Source organism: Tyto alba, unplaced genomic scaffold (genome assembly GCF_018691265.1).
Source record: "Tyto alba isolate M040663 unplaced genomic scaffold, T.alba_DEE_v4.0 Super-Scaffold_1, whole genome shotgun sequence".
In the NCBI taxonomy this organism is placed as follows: domain Eukaryota; kingdom Metazoa; phylum Chordata; class Aves; order Strigiformes; family Tytonidae; genus Tyto; species Tyto alba.
The window spans coordinates 3,711,938-3,734,894 of record NW_024881261.1 but is presented as its reverse complement, the minus strand read 5'-3'; the positions used below and the strand labels follow the sequence as shown (position 1 = coordinate 3,734,894).

Sequence of the window (22,957 nt, the reverse complement as noted above, 5' to 3'; positions counted from 1 at the left end):
AGGCCATCAGCAGACTCCTGGTAGCTCCACAGGACCATGGTCTGCCTCTGAGTAAGCACTCACTATGGGGTAGGATTTTGGTTCTCATGAAAAGGTTTAAAAATCCTTAGGTCTTACATAGGGATCTTTCAGGGACTGATCTTTTGTGAAAAAGAAAAGGCTCTTCTGTTAGATGTTTCGGCTCTTGCAGCAGAGGGGCTGTGATTCTCTAACTAGTGGTGTTCAAGGACACAAAAAAAAATGTAAGTAGCAAAATAATTCAAACCAAGATTTAGATCTTTGGCTGACATTCAACTCACTGGAACATTTCTACAGCCAGTCCTGGTTACTTGCTTTGGAGCTCTTTCTTCAAACTGTCAGGAAGGCAGTCATGCTTCATGCAATGTGATGCTAAAGTAGCACTTCAAAAGCAAGTGTAGGATCCTAACACGTTTTCTAAACAGTGATGGTCTCACCGAAGGCAGTCAATGGCAATAAAGACTTAACTAGCTCAAGGAGGTCGTGGACAGTGAATTTGTATTTGCCTCTTCTTCAATTACTGCCAGATATCCCAGTTATTTGAGAGTCAAACTCCTCAGGAAGCATTGCAAGAAATTTTACAATTGACTATCAGTGTTGTCCTATCTTAATAGAGCCTTCCATTGCTTAGCCTGAATTAGGCAAGAATCTTTACTTTTGAAAACCATCGTATCACTGTCTGAAGCACATAATTTGCAATACCATAGTAGCTGAACCGAGCTATCTGTTTCCAGCCCATGCTTCCCATAACTTTTTAGTTTCAATTTTCTTACCTCACGATTATCTGCCACAATAACAAGCTCCACATACTTTGTTGTCTTCAGAGTCTCCCTCTTGTACTGCCAAAAAAGATGAAAATAGTATTTTGTTTTTGCAACAACTGACCCTTGGAATCAGCTTTACCTCAGTCCAACAAAGTGCTTGCAAGAGGAGATACACAACATCTCATACTTCCAAAGATTTCACTACATACAAATTTTTATTGTATTCCTTCTCCTCATGGAAGTTTTTCTTTTATCTACTACAACAGAAATAGTCTCAACCTTTCAGCTTTCTGCAGTTGAAATGTTTGAGTTATCTTTCCTCGCAGGAGAATATCATCTCTAGCAGAAAGACCTTTGCTATTTCCAAGGCACATTTAAAGAAATGATGAGATGACTTTTAGCAAACATTTCACACAATAGACAAACTGGTTACTAAGAAAAATGAGAGATAAAGGGATATTGAGTGAAGCAGAGAAGAGATCAAGTGGTCAGCTGCTAAATTATGTAGGAAGAAAAACCCAGGAACAAAAACTGCAGAAAGAAACAGAATGAACTGTCAGTGTCTGGGGAAGCAAACTAACACTAAAACCAGAAGGCATACGTTTAATTTTGCATCTGTATATTCATATAAAACAGCTGGTCACACTACTTGCAGTTCTAAACGCAGGTCTAAAAGAATCATAATGCTTAGCTGCAGAAAGATCAAAAAGATCACTGAAGAAAATGAAATGATTTTGTAATAATATTAATCATAGCACAGCTCCTTTGCTACCCTAAATTTAAGTGACCTATTAATGCCTGTAAAACTTCTGTGATTTACAGCAGCTGAGCATCTATTCTGTCACTCCTCCCTTGTTTTTGGAATAAGACAGTTAGGGAAAAGAGATCTCAGCAGTACATCTGATCTTCATGCCAGAACTTAAGGAGCTTAAGCAGATGTATGACCTATTAACGACCATGATGTCTTGAACTAAACCAATGCTCTATAACCTAAAACATGACTAAAGCTTTCCAAAGAAAACTGTTCCAAGGCAAACTGTGTGATCCCCTAAGTTAAATCAGTGCTGGATATCACCCTCCAGCCAAATTTCACAAAGTTTTCTTCACATTACCAAAGTGTTTCTCTTTGTTATCTGCAGATTAATGATTTTGAAAGTTTTGCAAGCAGCACTGTGTTTAGAGGAAAGTGACAGATGTAACCTTTACTTACTCTGACTTTCAAACTCATATTTAATCGTTTTACGCAGCCTTCAAACTAAAATAAGTGGAAAATAGTTAAGTTCCATTTGCACAGTATTTATGAACTGAGAAAGCAGTCAAATTAATCTATCATTAATGAACTAAACATCAGTGATACAAACACGTCATAGGACTACACTTATTCGGGGGTCTGGCAAATGATCTCAGGCGGATATTCCTACAACTTCTGGAATTTGGGCTCTCTGTCACCTTCTTGTGCTCTACTGGAGGCAACTGCCACCACCATGGGGTCACGGTGTGTGCACAGACTTGGTACACGTGTCCATGGCTCGCCTGCCACACAGGTCGTCAGCAGTGCCTGGTGGTATTCCAGCTGGGAACCAGGACACCAAGGAGTCAGCATGTCCCCTCCTGCTGCTCCTGGAACAGCAGCAGATGCAATACAAAGGACCTGCCATGTCTCAGTAGACTCCAGCAGAACCTACAGTGCTCTGACAGAGCTTCATTTACCTCCCCACAAATATATCATTCATGAGTGAGATGCCACGTAAGGCAAATGACCACTTGTGTGTTTTATGTGATGGAATTGATCTTTCAGACACCAGAAGTCTAACATAAACCTGAAATTTATTATGCGGTCCTGATCAGAGATGTACCCCAGGGTGCCTCTAGTCTTCTTCCAAATGAAGAGTAAAAGATGAGACATGAAAATTCAGGTACAAAGATACAAGAGTTCTGTTACATCGGTCAGTTTAAATCATTTACTTTTTTTCCAAGAGTAAAACTATTTGGACTGGAGAGAGTTAGCCTGAGAGAAATTGGCTAGCAGGGTATAATCATGTAAGCCTCTGGTGACTGACTTGCATAACGAATCCATTCCTGTGATTTGCCCAAAGGCTATATGTATTCCTTGGATACAATATTTATTTATAAAATATACCTAATTATGACTCCTTTCAGCCTGCTTTCTGCAGCCAACTGCATCAACTGCACAATCCATTGCCTGAGTTAATCCTTCAGAATTAAAATGAAGAGTCAGTAATGCAGCCATGATAGATATACAGGATGGGATACAATATGCTTTGTTCCACTGGCCATTGTTTTTCTCCGCAGTAGCCCTTCCTCGTGCACCCCTGCCTAGGAATTGGCATGGATTGGATTCACACTGCAGTGTTGCAGCCTCTCTGTCTTTCTCCATAATCCACTTTCCCCAAACAGCTCACCTGCCTGATCTTGGTCCACCAGCATCACCAAAATGGCTTTTTTTGTGTGGCTACAGAGAAAAAACTATACTGTATGGGCTGTCTTACACATCAGGCTTGCTTTCTGCAGGATCCTATCTCAATGGAGTTCAACTGGAAAACACTTCCTGCTGCAATTTGAGAGTCCACTGAGTTATGAAATGACCCAGTATTTATAGAGACTCAGCTCCAATGGGGTAAACTTTGTCTGCACACATCTGCTGTATTACCTGACTTGCTCTATTAAATCTCGTGTTTAGATCTGGGAAGCTGAGTCTACTGTCTGTCCCATCATTTATCTGTATTTAAAGCTAACCCAAAGGCTAGTCTGACTTTGTGATATATTGATCTCACATATCAGCTCTGCTCAATAAGAATTTAATGTAGGTAGTTGAGTGAAGGGTCAGGGAACAAAAAAAAAAAAAAAAAAAAGAAACAACCTAACAAAAAACTTCCTCAAACCTGTCAATAAATGAAAAATTTTCATCATGCCCTGAACCTGAAACTCGATTTCTGCTTTCTTCTGTCACCCAGTGTAACTTGCAGCAGCATTATGTCTCCATACTTTGCAGGTCATCTTTATTCAATATGTCCTGACATTCTACTTAGCTGATGACAACACTGAAATGTGAAAACTCACTCGACATATTACATTTGACAACTTTCAAAATTCATATATTAGAAGCGTATCCAACATACTCATTATATATATTGTACCCATCCATATGATGTGACTGTTGACAGGTTTTATAATTATGTCCACTGAGCCACAGCAAAAATATTTTTCAGATATTTAAGGTGAATTCTGGCACATAGTTGAAGCCATCAACAAAATGTGAGAACCATGAGGGTAACAGTTGCTTTGACTGTATCAGCTAGTTGTATGCACACATTTTATTTCAGTTTCCTAGAGTTACATTGATTACTTCAGTGAAATTCAGTCAAAAGTTACAAAGATTTTGGGGAAACCTTAATAAAGTTGTGAAAGGTACTTCTCCAATGCTTTCAACCCACACATATTTAGAAATCTGGTTTGCCCATAAAATGGTATATGCAAAGGCTAATGCATTAGATGTGATATTTGATATTCCTAAAATGTAAAATAACTTAATTCCACTACATAAATAATATTTAGGGATGCCCTTTAGGTTGCTTTCCTTAACGATTAACCTGATGCAACAGTACATGCAAGTATATATCCCAATATGTGACATTTAATAAGTGCTGAGGGCAGATTTGTACCATTGTATAATTTCTGAACACCTAAACCAGTCTTTTCTACAATCCTCATCCAATATGAAGATGAACTTATCACAATATTTCCTCTTCCTGTTTTTTAGCTCATTTAATTTTCTACAGTTTCCATTAAATAGATGCATTTCACATTAAGTGCATTTCTTCCGACATAAAACCAACTACAATAATACATCTGTAAAATAATATGGTGGGAATTTGTTTTGTCTGCATAAGATAATTTCCTATTAGAATGTAAAGGTTCAAAACATAATTTTAGCAAAACATCACAGTTATCATGTTCTCTTCCATCTTGGGTGGGCAAGAACTTTACCAGACATTTCTCAGTGTTCTTCCAGGGTCTTAAATTTGGACTACAATCATACATGAACTAAAATACATTATCATAATACGAAACCATAAACTTTTCTGTGACATCTCCTTACCAAAAAGAAAGGAAAAAGCAAATTATGCATGTGGAATCAAGAAAAAATAATAAGGCTTTAGCAAATCATGTAAGTATATGGTTAATTTTAAGTATGCACTTAAGCACATGACATCAACAGAAGTTGACTATACGGTTTAATGTTTTGCTCAGTAGGGACTCCTTGTAACAAAGAGTTATGGTAGGCAGTAATATGGAAAGATGTACTCAGCAAACCAGAAATATAAAGTGCATCATCCACCTACCCTGCCAGCTTGAGAATGGTGTGATGTGTCATTGTCACCAGCTCTCATGGCAGACATGTCCAGCTGGTGGCCACAAGATCCTGGGGCTGTTTTCAAATTCTCTGCTCGGTAGATCTTGTGTTCATTTGTAGCACCTTCTAATGGCTCCAGAATGTAGCTTTTGTTTTCAAATACAATAATTCCCCTGTTACAGAAGAAAATAGAGTAAGATGCATGGTTTCCAAGAGCTAACGTATGTTTGTCTACAACAAAGTTACAACAGGTTTTAATAACGACAAAGTATGAAAAAGCAAAACGCTGATTTACAATGTCATGGTTGAGTGGAGCAGGAAACATCAAAGCTGTATATTTGTCATTGCAGCACACTATACTTTTAAAGAAGCAATGGCTCAAAGAAAATTTTCCTCTTCTGAAGTGCTGTACTGTAGAACAAAATTATATTTGTGTTTTATGTGTTTTCCATTCTCCCAGTGATGCATTGCCATTGCTGAGTGGAGTCACGATGTGTGTGCTTCTGAGGACCCATGGCAAACAAAAATGAACAAAAGCGTGGTGAAACGCTTTTGTTAGGAAAGGTACAGAGTGAAAGTATTCATTATGATCTGTAGTGTGCGTTATACCTTTTAAACCAAATGCTGATGCAATCATCAATTCTGCAGGATGAAAGAGGCATTGCAGTATCAAAATAGATTATTAAATATTGCACAGTGGGGCAGCAGAATGAAGCTCATATGTTAACCAGCAGATTCCTGTTTAACTCCTTTTACTAACCAAAATAATAATTTTTACAGCAATACTACCTGCTCTCTGAGGACCTCAAAGATTTTCCAGCAATTAAAGCAGTCTTGTTGCACTGTTTTAAGCTACGGTATGCAAAGAGGAAAGAGGGGCTTGGGAAGAGATACACTGCCTTGCTTCATGAAATATGTGGATGAATGTAGGACACGTAGCCAATTCTGGGCTTCCCGTGCTGCCTCCTAACAGAAAACCTCTCTCCCTCTATACTCCATACAACTCACCAAATAAAAACCATGCTTGGGTTCTGGTGCAGGGTCCTGCCCAATTCTTCTGAGCTACTACAGTGAAACAGAATTGACAAAAGGTTGAATATCTTTCCAGTTCCTCCTGCTGAGGAAACTGCTGGCATAAGGCTGCTCTTTCAGCTCAGCAGAGGAAACATAGGCAGTGTGGTATGGATCTCCGTGGCCCTCACATGCTGGAATAGGATTTCTGGTTCTATATGGCATAAAGTAGGATGATCTCCAAAAACACCACTGGAATTAGTAATTATAACTGCAACTGCAGGACCACAGAGTAAGAGGACTGCTGTGCTGTACCTCAGGCCCTGCACAGCATAAGAAGGCATGAAGTAGGTTTACAGACAGGGCCCAGGTAGAAATTATTGTAAGAAAAAGGAATTTAATATTCTGTGCCTAACTTGCAAGTTTCTAACTTGCATCCTGAACACATACTGCCAACCACACAGGAGGTATTTGTAGATTATTCCTACATCGAGCTGGACATCAGGTTTTGTTAAGTAACTGTGTGACGAGAGAAGGGTAGCCTTTAAAACCCAAATCTCTTTTCTAAACTAAGGATAAGCAGTTGCTTACGGGGTGTTGTAAGCATTCAGCAATTAGACACCACAATGAATAGTGCACTGCACTACTAATTTCTTCCATTTTTAAATTATGAAGGCATTAATCCCTACCTAAGCACTGGCAAAGGTTCAGCAACAACCTACTTACCTGGAATTCCATGAAACTTTTAATTGGCCAAGGCATTCTTCCTCAATTCCTCCTCTAAACTGCTTAATACTGTCTATATATGCTATTAAACAGCAATAATTTTCAGTCCAGAACTGGCTGTATTTTATTACTGTGTCTGTTTGGTGTATAGGAAGAGTCTGCTCTTTTTATTTCTGTCTGTACTGCAACAAAGCTAAGATACTACAACCATTGTGAGACCGATAGTGTCTCCATACAATTCTTTTGCAGAAAGGTAAAAAAGAAGAAAAGGAAATAGAGGAAGGACCCAGACGTAAGTTAATGACACCATAAAGACTGATTTAAAAATAAAAAGTATGGATATAAGGAAAAAGCTGCCTTAGCTATTCTGTTCTTAGCAAGATATGATGAAGAAACTCAAAGCCTTTGTCCTCCTAACCAGTCAACTGAAATTTTCATTCCAAGCTGACTGCAAAGTTTTGCTACAAAACATCATTAGCATCAGTTCAGCTAAGCCAACAGATGACCAGTTTACTGTTAACTAGAACAGCTAGAAGTCCAATAGAAAACAAAAAAAAAAGACTGGAACCCCATGATATTAAAGGCTGTACAACAGCGTTCCCAGGAGCCTGCTTTACTGATCTGAACCAAGAATTCGGGTCTGATAATTAATTTGTAGCTTCCTTAGTACCTTTGGCAAATCAGGTAAGATCTATTATTTACCCATCACACAGGCATGCTGTGTATGATGGATCACAGTTGGAAAAGCAGGACTGATTTATCACAGCAACCCTTGTAGCTAAATCCAGGATACATGATGGCATGCACGGCATATGAGAGACCTCCGAGCAGGTCACCTCGTGATTTGGGTAACCTTACGCCCTGCAGTTCTAAAGTATTTTCAGATCTGCCTTATTCCTTGAAGAATTTAGGAAACTAGGACAAGATATTCCCTTTACTCAGATAATCGGCAACTCTTTAATCAGCAAAATCAAATAACGATTGTTGTCTTTCCCTCGTGCAATTAATCATTTAATTTTAGAGGCAGCTGGAACCAGGAACGGGGACAGAAGTCCATTAGTCACTGTTTGAAATGGGCCAGCCTGACCATCTCCCTTTAGTGACAACTCAAAACCAACATAAAACCATGAAAGGTTTTATTTTTAATGATAAACATTATCCTGCTTAGAACACTAACTTAAAAAAATATAGACTTAAATAATTTATTTTAACTATTTATACTAGAAAGGAAGAGACTTGGTAGTACCCTTTTACTGGAAAGTGTTTCCTCGCTCTCCCTCTTTTTTTTTTTTTTTTTTAAAAAAGCCAGCATCTTCTTGTCAAGAGTTCATAGCCAAAACACGCCACATCAATGCCTAGTTTCCAATGTACCCCTTGTACACCCAGCTACTGTCTAAAATAACTAAATAACCATGTCTTCACACCTCATTTTCTTTAGCTGCAGAGGATATGGACAAATGATCAAATATCAGAGTGATTAATTTTGTTTTCTATTGAGCATGCCAGAGTCAGGGCATTCTATTCAACTGGCCACTTAGACTCCTGTCCCAAGTGACAGCAGGAGCCTTTAAGAACAGTTCCGCCTTTGCATATGAAGCAATCTCACGGTAAAAAAAAAATCTGCATATTCAGCATAAAGGAAAACATACTTTTCAGTTAATGCACACTTATCCTTTGAGTGCTTGCATACAGGATATCAGCACTTGGCTTGTGACCATCTGTAATAAGATAATGAATATCAAATATGAATTTTCTTGGCCAGCTCTCTGTTTTTGACTAATTTTCTTTTCCTACAATTGCATTTTTCCTCCACTGATCACTGCCAAGCACAGCACCTTTAAAATATAACTTGTCAAAAGCCATGGTTTCTTTCTTTTTTTTGGTGTGGCAGGATTAGATGAACAATACCTACCAGTCATTCAGTACTAAGAATTTGATGCAAATAAAACAAATCCCTAACTACTTTTTCCTTCCACTTTTGTCAGGTGTTTCAAAAAAGCCTCTGTTACTCCTAGACTATTTCTGTATCTTCCTCTTGAACATGGTTCTCCCACACTCCTGAGTCAGCCTACATTCCCCAAAGAACAAGATGGTGCAGATTTTCCATTTTGCAGAAGGCACTAATGTTAAATAATATAATGTGGCAAATAGACAGTATATTAAATTAGACATCCCCAACCAAAAACTATACAAGGAACCTCAAAGGGATTTCAGCAACTCTGCAAGTACTCGAGAAGTGGCTATTCTTTAAGACCAACTTCTACTGAAATCTATAGGATTTGTACCATTACCTCTACCAGGCAAAAGACTACCAGAATTCCAAAGCTTATAAATATTTGGGGAAAATGCAATATAAAATATACATTTTTTGGTCTCCAGGTATCTAATTTATGACATCTGTGTTTCCCCCAGTCCCAAACCATACTTATGCTGGGAAGTGAGAAAAATCTTGCAAATGAGCCAGGCAGGAAAGACAAGAGACAAATCAAACCCTGTTTAAAACTGTCGGTCTGTCCTTTTCATCACTGGAAGCAGAGAGGGAGGTTAAAAAAAAAAAAATCTGTATCATACAGCATGTCCAGACATCAGTTCACAGGCTCCAAGCCAACTGGAAGCACCTTCAGTGTGGTCCTGAGCTTGAGCTAATATTTTACTCTACTTCTCAACACAGTTTGAATCCTGTTCATGTCTGGTGGTCAGCACCAGATAAACCACATCTACATTGCTGCTAATCAGCTCTAAACATGAACAGCTCACTGGTATTTGCCTACTGTATGGCAGTATATGCCATATGGATAGATAAGGAATGTGTATATGAGATGGCCTATGATAGGACAACTCTCTTCATCTCAAAGAAAAAGAAATTAAAACATAACTTAAATAATTCATTTGTTATTATTTGCTGTTTATCTTGCCAGTAATCTCTCAATTAGGGCAATGCAACTTGATGGAATAATCCCACTACTTAAATTGTCGATAAAGTCAAATGTGATATTTTTTTCTCTTAAAAAGAAAAACCAAAACAAAACCTAATGCAAGGCCAGTTGTATTTCATAAATCAACAGACTTTAGGAAATCTCAAAATATAAATGGGATTTTTCTTTTCCAACTTGTCAGCAGAAGCAAAGGCCCTGCCAACATAAACCATCAATGCATACTTGTCTGAGAAATTGTGATGCTGAAGTAAAACTTGGCTAGGGCAGCATTATATGAAACTGTTATATATTATTCTGCTGTACTATACAGGGAAAGTTAAGTAAATCAATAAATCTGATATCCATGAATGCAATTAAACATTTGGTTTTAATGAAGCTCAAAGTTATACTCATTTCTAAACAATAATAATAAAAAGCTCTATTACCACTGGAAGAGGAATGTAGATGTTTTCAGTTTGTAGGAAATTAGACTGTAGAGGGCTGTCATGCTTACACACCACATATTGACATTAAGTCTGTCTCTGCCCACAATCACAGCGAAAGACTGTGCAGTACTCAAGTGCCACCTAAAAATCTACGGAACCCTCATTTCATAATTAATGCTGCAGCCTCAAAAGTAAAAGGTCCGATCCCACCGATTTCAATGAGACTTTTAGGAGAACAGGTAACAGAATTGGAGCCTTGTGGCCTGGGAGCGTTGTTCTCATGATGCTCATGATAGAGGTACAGTAGTTACTCACTGCAGTGCTTCTCAGCATACATGATATCAGAAGGTGATCTGTAAAGTGATAGGGCGTTTTTATTTATTTTTCTTATACATTCAGCATTCTCAGGACTTGTACAACAAATTCCCAGGGAAGTAAGCAGGTAAAGAAACAAAAGAGGAAGAAAAATGAAGCAGTGAACGAAAACCTCACTTTTACTCTATTTTAATAAGTTGCAGATGAATACTATTGGGACAAATGAAAAATATGATCTATTGGCTGTTTTTCTAATGTGCTAGGTGATCTTTAGATATTTTCCAAATGGTTTGGTCATTCTTTAACTTTAAAGGACTGGGAAATACAGAGAATGAGAGCTGGACTCCAGAGACAGTATCCTGTCTCCACCACTGCCCCTTGGCAGCCTCGGACACCTCTTTCTGCATCAGTTCCCCACCTTTAAAATGGGGTAAATTTTAGCAACCACAGACAGTAATTATCTACTGGCGAAGAGCATCACACAAAACCCAAGTAAAACTGTTATCCTACTATACTGCACAACAAGATTTCATTAAAATAACAAGTCTGACCCAAATCAACAAAGGGCAACATCCTGAAGGGAGGTTAAAGCAGTAGCATTATTGGTTTTACATATTGCAGTAGTGGTAGAGGTGTTCTCACACAGACACATCATTAGTCAAATATATTTTATTCCAGCCAATGCCCTTCATTAAGGTGAAGAATAAATTCTATAGCACAGTGTCTAAAATGTAGTCATATCCAGCTACTACTGTAGCATGCACTTAATCGTTTCTCAGTGCAAGACAGATTTCTCCAGAGTGAATGCATATTGGTCTACAACTTTGATGCCTGGAATTTAAGCAGGGAGTTACTTGAATTGAAAGCGATAATGCAATTTCATGTCCAGCATTTGGGTTGCAAGAAACAGTAACTGTGTTATCAGAGAAAGTGTCACATGTGAGCTCAACTGGGAGGGTGACAAGACAGACCAGGGAAAGCAGAGAAAAATGAAGAAGGAAAGAGATGTTGGCATCAGTGCCTTTTAGTGAGTACATTTTACAGCACTGTGCAACAAACAGCATAACAATAAAAGAAGGCTCGATTCAAACTTGAACTTCACATTAAGGCTCATAGGATATTTTTTCATGTCAAGAACTGTATAAAAATATTTTTAGTTTTAGTTTTGCGCTTTCTTTTTTTTTTGTGTTTTCTTTTTTATGGTTGCTTTGTTTGTTTTTTTTTTTTTTGTTTGTTTGTTTGTTTTTTAATTAAGTGCTGTCAGACACAGACTTGATGTAGAAGGGGCAGGTATGGGTCCTCTCATGCTTGTTCTGGCAGCAGCAGTGATGCTGGGCCATTACTGTGCACCTGGGGACAGCATGCACACAACTGCCGAAGAATGGACATATTGTTCACCTCAGATCACAGAGGTGATCATGATCCAGGACCTTTTTACCACTTGAACAGTCACAATACAAAAGCTGTGAAGCCCCAGAAGCTGAATGCTTTCCAACGTTAAGCTCAAAAACCTCCAGTAGTTTCATGGTCAGATAACACACAAACCATGCAAGATGTTTACATGAACTAAAAGCTCTTCAGAAAGTATGGAGAAAAAGCACACATCCAAAATGGTGCTTTTCTCAGCTGGGATTTTCTCCTAACCTCTTTTTTGGATGAAATCTCCCCTTCTGTGGGGAAATCATGCTTGAGGAGTCATGAGGAATTTAAACTTTTTTCTCACTGGTTTCCTACTTCCTTTTCTTTTTAAAATAGCTGATGTCTGGAGTGTCATATTTAAATCCTCTCCTCAGCTGACTGTGTCTGGGATGCAGAGAGTTCAGCCAGACCATTTGAAAAATGGATGGCTCTAGAATTGGCGGCCTTGTGGAGCATAACTATGTAATCCCATTAAAAATGACTGTCTATTCAGTTCTGGGGCCTTATCCCCATCACTGTCACTGTGGACACAGCATCTTTCAGTTGTTTATGAGGTTAGACAATGACTGAATATTTTTTGTACATGTGAATTTATCTAGCAGTTGGGTAACAGGGATTCTTATGATTTTCAAGAGCATTTTGATGTTTCAGAAGGAAAAGGCTTCCTGTGACATTTGTATCCTTAAACTACCAAGGGATTTCCGAAAGCATCTCTCAAGCTCTGCCCCATCAGAGAGGTGACTGTGGATGCCTTTGTAGCTGCACATCCCCGTGTCAGCATCCTCTTCCAGCCCCTGGACCATGGAGATTTTGCTCTTCTTCAGGCTGCATTTTTGTGTGTATTTGCTAGGTTCTGCACTTGCAGAGAGAGTAATAGGGGAAAAAAATCATTCAAGTCTCTACAAATTTATCACAGAAGATGTGTGTGGTGGCTCCAGGCCAAAATTATTTGCTAAAAACTTGAAGAGCCTCCGAGCTAGATAAACAGAAGGGTATTTCCTGAGGACAGGAAGGAAATGACTTGACTTTGTCGTACCTTCACCTTCCCACAAGCTTTGAGAGTCTAATTGGCTTTCTTATCCAGATGGAAGCGCCGGAAACCCTGATTGCCCATTGTTCCCATTTTGTGCATTCAGCATTTACCATCTCCTCTCCACCATTCAGCTCTTCCTCCTCCGGAGGAGCCAGCAGGATACAGATTACAGCATGATTATATTCTCCTCTAACCTGCATTTTAGGCTGCTATCAGTGTCAATCCACCTATTTATGCCTTTGTAATCCTACATGAAGCGAGGCACTCGAATGTTATGTCTGAGAGGATGTAACAGAGCTGAAATATGTGAGTGTCTGTGTACAAGAGAGTCGAGTCTACTTCTCACTTATCTTTATATCTCACTCCCTCTACCTGCCTGAAAAATGTAAACTAGTCAAACCTGTCTTAGTTTGCAGATTTCACACTTGATTCTTCCTGTAGCTCATCATAGAGTAATCATGTCATATTTACAAGCTAATAACACATCTCAAATGCTCAGCCACGTGGCTGCACTGTAAGTAAGAACTTGATGGTTGCAGTAGGTCTGAGCAAGGTGCTCCAGCTCAGTACCTTGTCTCTGGCCCTGGCCAACAGCAGATACTTAAGGGTAAGATATAAGAACATAACAAGCACACTCCAGTTGGTACCCCTAGCTTTGACAGCATGAGTGTCAGGAACATCTTTGGGTTTGACAGCCCTGGAGAGGCTCTCCCAGCTCCCCTCCCCAAATTGCCTCTTCTCATTTGAATCTACTGATACCTTCTACATTGACATCCAGCTGCGACAGCAAGCTCCACAGCTTCATTATGTGGTGAATAAAAAACTAATTTCCTTTGCTCTAAAGTTTCATTTGATGTCTCCTAATTTTGGGGTTATGAAAAATATTCAGCAATTGTCCCCTCTTCAGCGTTACATTCAACCTCGTTTCATCGTACCCCTTTTCTCCATCATCTCCTTTCAAAAGTGACAAACCCTGGTCTATTTTCTCTCCTTGGATAAAAGCTGTTCCATACCTTTGATCATAATTTTTGCCCTTCTCTGTACCTTTTCTGGATATAATGCTTCCTTTTCTGAGATGGGGCTGGGGAGGGGAAAACAAGAACTGCATGCAGAATTCAAGATGTGAGTGCACTATGGATTTATAAAGTGGTAATGAGGTTTTTTGTTCTATCTTTTATTTCTGTCTCAGTAATTCCTATGATCCTTTTTGCTTCTTTGACTACCACTGAGCACTCGGGCTTCAGAGCGTGCTAAAATGTGAAACCTATTCTTTATGACTAGTTTCATGTCTTTTAATGAACTCTACTAATCTGGGGGAAAGACACAGTCCCCTACCTATCCACACCTGGAACAATGCCCAAAGTGCCTCTCTCATAGGAGTGGGAAGATATTCATGCTCTGAGATTTCAGTGAGCTAACAGCTTGCACTTCCTTTCATTAGATGTTTTTCAGGCACTTAAACTTTAGCCCCATGCAACACTTGTGTGGTGTAGGTAGGAATCATTAAATGAATTTCACAGATGGAGAAACTGAGACAGAGAGATTTGTCCAATTCACTTAGAAACTGTCACAAAGCCAGAAATAGACCTTGAAAATGAGACCAGTCTCGCCTTCCACCGGCTGCTGCAAGTGAAATGGCTGCTTCAGGGACTGTCCTCACCCAGAGCTCCAAGACTACAGAATGTCTTATGTCTCTACTCCTGCAGCTTGCAGTCTTTGTCATACCATGGAAAAACAAGAGTCCTCACTCCAGCAAGTTGGTGGGCAAGTACATCATCCTATCCTATCCTATCCTATCCTATCCTATCCTATCCTATCCTATCCTATCCTATCCTATCCTATCCTATCCTATCCTATCCTATCCTATCCTATCCTATCCTATCCTATCCTATCCTATCCTATCCTATCCTATCCTATCCTATCCTATCCTAATCTTATCCATAACTATTCTTTTAAGCTGTAGTACTAGTAAAGTTGCCAGGAAATTAAGCCATGAAGTAGTTTTGAACTGTCCTATTTCTCCTCATACTATTTCAGACCGGATCACGTGCAGTAAATCATAGAATCACGGAATGGTTTGGGTTGGAAGGGACCTTTAAAAGTCTTCTTGTCCAATCCCCTGCAATGAGCAGGGACATCTTCAACTAGATCTTTCCACACAAGTTCTCAAGGGAAGAATTGCCACAATAATGTTTTGGTGGCAGAGGTATATGGTGACTTGTGGGCCTGATTCTGGAAGATGCTTAGTGCTCTCATGACCTCAGTGCAGCTACCTGGGTTTTCACACCACCTCGCCTTTTTTTCCTAACCAGTTTTAATGAGAGGGCCTGGATGGTTCAAGGACCTGACAGTGCATTATGAAGCCTTTCAAACAGATATCGCTGTCTCAGATCAAGCACAGGTAAAGACTGGAAGTTATAACTATTGGCTATCAGGCTGTGAAATGAGTTTGAAGTAAGTCAACAGGCACCCTTATCACAAACTATTCTCGCTCATGGATGCTCTCTCAACCAACCTCGGCAGCAAATGCAGCAGCTAAATGTGCACAAATACTGAGATACATCCCCAGTTGTTCTCCTACTAGAGCAAAACATGCGTTGGCAGGGAAGCTTATGAAACTTTGTACTGAAAAAGATGCTGCTACACTTTTCCTATGGGGAAGGAGCCTCATACTGTCAGCTTGCACTCTGGGGATTTCTCTGCAATAGTGCCAGATGAGAGAAGAATGTCACTGCCAGCATATGTTGCCTTGACATACCTGGCTACCTAAAACTGGGAAACGAATCTGTGAGATCAACAATTGTAAAAAGAGCACATTAGAGAAGAAAGAAAATGCTTTTAATGTGGGGAAGAGTGATGTCTCTTGAGTTCTTAATTTCTTAGGTAGTTCTGGAACAAGACAATGGTGCAGACCCTGACCTGCACAGTGCAATTCTTCCCTGTGCACCTAGCAGCAATGCAAACCCTTTAACTATAATACTGAGAGCATTGCATTGAATTTTAACAGATGGTGAGAATGACTGGTGAATGCAGACTGCCATGGTCCATGCAAGGGATTAATTAGCATAAACATGTGGAAGATGCCAGATACGTACTGAAGCACCCATAAAACCCCTCTCAGTGTGGGAATGAGCCACAGGAATCCCACCCACTACAGCAAATGGGTCCTTCGGACAGGGAGAAGTGTCCTGGTAACAGTTTGCTCTCTCTGCTGCTGTCTCTCCCAGAGTTCTGTCATAAAAGCCTTGATAATACCACTATTACACAAAATGAAAAATCAAGGGAAAAGGACTCCAGCTACTCATGCTGTTTGTAGATAAATTAAACAAACCCAGAAAAGGTTGAGACAGCTGGAAATCTGTCAGGAAAACTGGGTTTTCCAGGGAGAGCACTAGAGCCAATTTACAGTTAATTACTGTGATTTGGAACAGCTCTGTGAGTAAATACCAGTCTCTGATTGTCCAAGTAAGGAACATAATTGTTTCCTGAACTGTGTCCATTGTGTATTTAAAATGTCGTCAGCCTGTTCCTTTCTCAAACTCAGAAGAGGTTTCATTTTCGGCGATGTGAATCTGCTACTCTTCTGTTAACAAGTAGCTCAAATCCTAATGCTAAGCATCATACCTGCCATGAAAGCAATTTAATGAGCTCCATGGCCTTATTTATCAAGCGATCTCTCCTAATGATGAGGCTGCTGGATGATGCATGAGTTCACAGCTGCAAAGCAGTCCTGCCATCATTGGTGAAACAGCTTTGAGGACAAGGAGGGCTAGAAGGCCACCGGGCACTGCCAGCCCAAAAATGTGCCAAACACCACGCTGCTGCAAAAGGGTATAGAGAAGGATGGGCAGCAAGAGAGAAAGGACGTCATGGAAAACTCCCAAATTGCATTATCTATTTATTTTTCTCTCTTCAGAGCAACTAGAGGGCAACTCTTTTTACAGAGATTGTACCAACATCTGAAAACCTGATATTGATACATTAATTAAAAGGCAAAACAAAAACTCAACCAGTACTAGGATAGTTTCTTAAGGAGCTCAAGTATTACTGAAATATTGACTCACCTGAGTCCAGAGCAGGTACTGAGACTGACTGAGGAGTCGGGGTACCCTTCTACGTTGCCGTGGTAATAGCAGTGACCCTGATTGCAAAAAAGAGAAAACATTTCAATAGTCAAAAATGCTCTTTGCTCTCTAGTTTTCTCATGGCTTTCCATCCCCTTTATTTCAAGGCAATTATCAATTTCAGAAACACACTGACAGCATCTTTTCTGCCCCTTTACTTAACACTGTACTTAACTGTTCAAACAGTTCCTAAATGGAAACCTGGGACATTTTTTAAACCCCAAAGCGTTGAGAGGATTTTACGTTGTTTTGTGTATTTTTTTTTTTTTTTAAGAGGGTCAATGCTGTTTAAATTGCATGACTGACAACCTTTTTCTGTGCTATTTTACTTAAAGCTAAAAAATGGAATTTTTAATAAAATTACTCAGATGAATATATCAACTGACATTTTGCTACTTTCTGTAGAGACACATATTTCTATTTAAGGTCATTTACATCTATGTATGTCTATAGGAGGTAGCTATGTATAAAGAGAAGTATAAAAAAGCCAATCTCGACCCTATAGTTTGGAAAAAATCACAGAGCAAATGAAGGGGAAGGGAAACAGGTTGGAAAGGAAACCTTTTATTGAATTACCCAACCAAGTGGCTGTATGTTATTAAGAACAACCAAGAATAAGAGAGTCTTCTATTTCGAGAGGCAACAATCCAATTTCATTTTGTGGCTAGGTTATTGTATTTCCTTAATAATCCACTGCTTGCAAAAGGCACCCACAACAGAGATACTTTCTCAGCACATACACATATCTGTCTGGAATCAAGGTTAATTTTATTGTTGACTAAAGGTTATATTACATTCCCAATTATGTGACTGGCTGGAGTGCAATGATTGTGTCACGTCCAGCATTTCTTTTCTCATGGCTCCTTTGAATGCCACCTGGAAACTGAAAACACTGTTGTAAAAGGTTCCTGTCTTATTAGTGCAAAGGAAAGTTATCACTCATGCTTCAACCTGACTGTCATCTCACTGTGCCTTTTTATTACTCGGTTCATTCACATCCATCTAGCTGCATTAATTAACCTTTTCAGTTTTGGGGCATGGCTTTCACTTTCAAAGCCTTACATAGCAGACTTCTAAAGACCACCTTGATTTTGTTAAAGAAAGCAACAGCCATGAAAATTCTGGGCAAGATGGAATAATTCAGATATGAATTTTCTGCAAATACGTTTATACCATGAAAAATACTTATTTAGAGCATTTGTATTTCCAGCATGAGCAAGTGAACACAGAACAGGAGCATCTGAATTTCTAAATACAAATCTCAATACATTTTCTCAGTGAAAGAAATGACAGAAACAGGGTAATTGTGTTTTACTCTTTGGTATTTTTATCATCAGTCCTCATAAAGAGTCAATAACACATTAGCAAGGATAAAACCACAATAGAAGGGAGAAAGTAATAGACTGAATTTTGGGGGGATGATTGCTTCGGTCACAATTGCTATGGATGTCAAAGTTTTCAGTGTGAGTGTACTACTTCACTTTATTTTGATATTCTCAGTTACATGCATCCAATTGATAAGACAGAATAAAAACCAACACCCCTCCACCCCAGCGCTGACTCTCATACAGTGACCTTGAAACAGTCTAAAACCAAAAATAAAGTAGGTTTATTCTCATCACTTAAAGCAAGTGTAAGGCAGAGATGCAGTTCAGAGCTCTTTAGAAGGCAGTCTTTGGGGATTAGCATCACCAGTGCTAAGCACAGTCCTCAGTGAAATGGGGAGGGCAAGCTGATATCTCGTCCCACACAGGCTGCTGCTGCAATCTAGCTGTCTTTATCAAAGAGTGAATTATGGCAAAGGTCCTGATTTCTTTCCCTCTCCACACACAACATGTCATTTTATTAACTTTGAGCACCTTGTTGTGGCCCATTTCACAGCTTCTCTGAGATACACATGCTATATGATGCCAAAGTTCAATACTGAAACTGTAAACTTATCAGACCATAGCCTGCAATTGGACTAGTAGAAAATTGATTTCTAGCTCAGTAACTCCACCAAACTGCAAATTTTTTCTTTTCTTTTTTTTTTTTTTTTTCTATCACATCTTTTTATTCCTGTAAACTAGTATACAAAATGGATGACTCCCTAAAAATAAATAATTACCATGTCTGATTTGTCATACTTAAAACAGTACTCTACCCTTGCTTGAGATCATTTAATAAATACCAGCTTTTGACAACTGCAAATTTTTCAAGTGTAAAACCCAGAAAAATAACCTAGACAATGACTCATGTGCTAGAGAAACTCCCCAAACAACAGCTCCACAGACCTGACTTGGTTTGACCTCCACGCAGAATTTGACTAAGCAACTTTTTAATGGGAAATTGGATTTGGTTTCAGCTACAGACTATATTGATGTCCTCAGTGAAGAAGAGGTACAAAAATAAAATCACAGACTTATCTTTTTTAAACCATATTGCAGCATTTCATGAAAAATTAATTCACTGATCTCTAAAAAAATCTTCTACACAGCAAAATTCACTGTCAGTATTAATCATGACTTACTGCCATTATGAAAACAGGTATTTTTTTTAGTAAGGGAAAGCCTAGCTCTCATTAGCTGTACGCATATTCATGTTAATGTAGATTAATCTGTCAGACTTGTGTGCTTCATTTCTTTCCTTATACTTCCTTTAGGAGTCCATACAGCCTTCCTGTTTCTAAAAAAAAATGACTAGTTTCTACTAAGCTGATTTTGAAGAAGATATGAGCATCCAGCAAAAAAAAAGAAAACACTGAGAGCTTTCAAAATGATTGCTTTACTTGGGAGGTCTGGACCTATAATGAAGATGCTTTTTCAGAAGTAAGATGTGAGGAAGAGAAATAATGCCTTTCACTGATACCAGCAAAGCCCATTACAGATGGGAACACAAAGCACGATGCCTCTTTAGACAGTGTCAACAAATAAATAACATAAAAACTACTTTATAGGACTTAGGCAGATAAAAGATAAACTTTGTAATTAAAATCGCTTGCTGTATTGTTTCTAATTAAGGCGTTCATACTGTCAGAGGAGAAAAACATTACTGTCTTGAAGCATTTTTAATCTATAAAAGTCAATTTTTAATTACTGATTTTACCAAGGATCATATCAGCCCTATTTTTTTATATATATATATATATACACATACATATGAATAAACACATACATATATATGTGTATATAAAGTATACCCATAACAGTATTATGTTCTAGTTTAAAAAATAAATCCAATCAACCAGCCCTTTCTCTCAAACCACATCAATGGCTTCCCCAATGTGGCAAGACATCCAAGCCTTCTAAACCTCTGATGTGAGATTCTGCACTGTGTAAATCAGACATTTAGGGCCTTCTTCCTAACTGAACCAGAACTTTCCTCCATAACTGATCAACAATGGCTGCATTTATTATAAAATTGTAATAGGTATATATCTAAGAAGGTGACTTCTTACAGATTCTAAAAGTCACCTGGCTGAAATCCCATAGCTTGCCTTTAAAGTGTCTTTCTAAAAATTCATGTGTAGGATTACAGGAGTCAAAAATGTACTGAAGGCAACAATAAAAAAAGATCACACATTGAGCTGTTTCATCCCATGGCTCAGATCCTGGCAGAGAGCACTTTGGGTTTTAACGATGAAGCATCATCTACCCATGAAACATCAAGCTTACCGTGTAATTGCGTGCGAGAACCACATGAGTGCCGTCTTTCAAATAATGTGTTTCTGTGAAGCTTCTGGCTAACAGGTCCCTGAAAAAAAAATAGAGCACATATAGTATTAGGGCCACATCACCTTGACTTTGTCCTTCAGTGGTTCCATTTGAGATAGCGATCAAACCCAAGCATGAACACCACAATGACTACCGGGGCTGTGTGCAAAATAAGGGAAAATATAACTCCAAATACTGAAGCTGTGGTACAAGAACACTTCCTTCGTTAACTGTGAAAAGACTGCAAGTTTCCAGACTGCTTTCTCTTCCAAATGAGGACTGTGTGCCAGCACATTTCAGTACTGAATCTTCCATGTAATTTTCAACACATTTTACATTAAATCTGAAATCTAGACGTTGGGAGTATTGTTAAGTAATGGTGGTTTGTGGAAAAGGAAAATGCTTTCCCTATGTTACTTATTTTACTATATAATGTGTTGCATTCATCAGCAAGTGACCACCCAAAGACCAGTTTAGCTCTCAGTAAATGAAACAAACTTCTTCCATTGACACTCAAGGAAAAACACTACAAGAACATTACAAAAGTTAGAGTACTGAATTTATTCTGATCATCTGAAAAGGATATTCATGAATAAAAATCTAACTACTTGAAATGATGTACCAGGAGATGGTGAAAGGCCATGTCTGTGATGAGACATTTTGTTCTCATTCTCTCCACACTTCCCCTCTTGCCTTTGGCAATGATGAAAAAAATTTTGACTTGAAATTGCCATTTTCCAGAAATCTCTAGAGAGGGGGATGTATGTGAGAACTATGAAAACTTTTCTTTTTGTAGTAAACTTATGGAACAGGGAAAGCAGCGTCTGCCTTTTGAAAAGAAAGAAATCTTGCTATTGATCTGTTTTTCAACTCCTTATCTAAAGACCATTTCTAACAAGGCCAGAAGGAAGAATACATATTCACATTTATTCCTAAAATAGGTCTTAAGCTATGCTCCTCAACAAAAACGTGCTTGAGTTTTGTCAAAACATTGTAGAGAAATGCAAAAACACAATGTAGAAGAAAGCAAAGATGAATGCCACCATCACCTTCAGAAAACTGGAGAGTTTGGACTATTGAATGTCTTTGGCACAGCATTTCACACTGTTCTTTCTGTTCCCTTTCAAAGATGTTTCTCCCTTGGGTTGTTCATTTGAACAAAGAAGGCCCTTTTATTTAAAGCTGGTTAATGTTGCACTTTTGCATATATACCAGGGTGAACTAGTACAGAGTCTTGGTACATATTTCTTGCACTTTATATAAACATTAGAATTAGAACATGAACAAACATTTAATTATTATTACTGATTTTTATGCATCACATTAATATCCAATGGCTCAGTCATGATAAGGACCTGGTTGTGTTAGGAACTGTACAAACAGTTATTAGATAGAAAAGCCATCTTTTAAAGCCTCTATCTTAAGGTAGAAGAAAATAAAAGATGAATGAAACAAGACACCCTCCCCCCCCAAAAAAGAAAGAAAATTAAAAAAAAAAAAAAAATAAAAAAAAAGGAAATAACGACGTAAAAAGATGAAGATAGCAAAGCACTAAACATTGAATATTCAAGCACAGATCCTCACTTTACATTTTTCAGCTTGTGGGAAATATTAGTGTATTAATAGATACTGAATGTTAAAACACTGCAGTTTTTGGTGGGTTCTACAGGAACTGTTCTGGATCTCAGCCAATGGCCACACCTAGAGCAGGATTTAGTTGCCCAACCAAGCATTTAGTGTTGATTTAGTTTATATATTTCACCAACCAGCCCTGTCAGGACATCTCAAACCTCCTGTGGTGTCTCGATGGGCACTTGACACCAACGTCTCTCACATCTCTTCTGCCTGCAGCCTCTAGAAGGCCTGTCTGAAACAATGTGTGCTGTATTCATGTTTCCTACTGTCGAATTATCACAAAGAGCAGCTGCTTTCTTAATCATCATTATTATTTATATAGAAACACTTTTAAGTTCTGTGCTTAGCAGACATTAATTACCTTTGTAAAGGCAAAAAGTAAGATCCCATCGCTGTTAAAGCCAACAGAGTTCTGCTGTGTGCTTTTTGGAAATGAGATTTTACATAGGATACCAGAGCAATTTTTATTTAATGGGACAAAATA

General features: G+C 38.6%; 1 protein-coding gene across 1 annotated transcript in view; it reads right to left on the bottom strand.

Annotated features, from left to right (window-relative positions):
• The window catches only part of ADAM12 (ADAM metallopeptidase domain 12), a 187,449-nt gene that overhangs the window by 62,912 nt on the left and 101,580 nt on the right, over nt 1-22,957 (bottom strand). Inside the window, exons 4-7 of the mRNA XM_042791292.1 lie at nt 20,800-20,878; nt 17,087-17,163; nt 5,147-5,330; nt 792-857 (exon numbers count right to left, since the gene is read on the bottom strand). Of these exons, the coding sequence (XP_042647226.1) occupies nt 792-857; nt 5,147-5,330; nt 17,087-17,163; nt 20,800-20,878 (406 nt within the window). The remainder of the gene's footprint in view (nt 1-791; nt 858-5,146; nt 5,331-17,086; nt 17,164-20,799; nt 20,879-22,957) is intronic.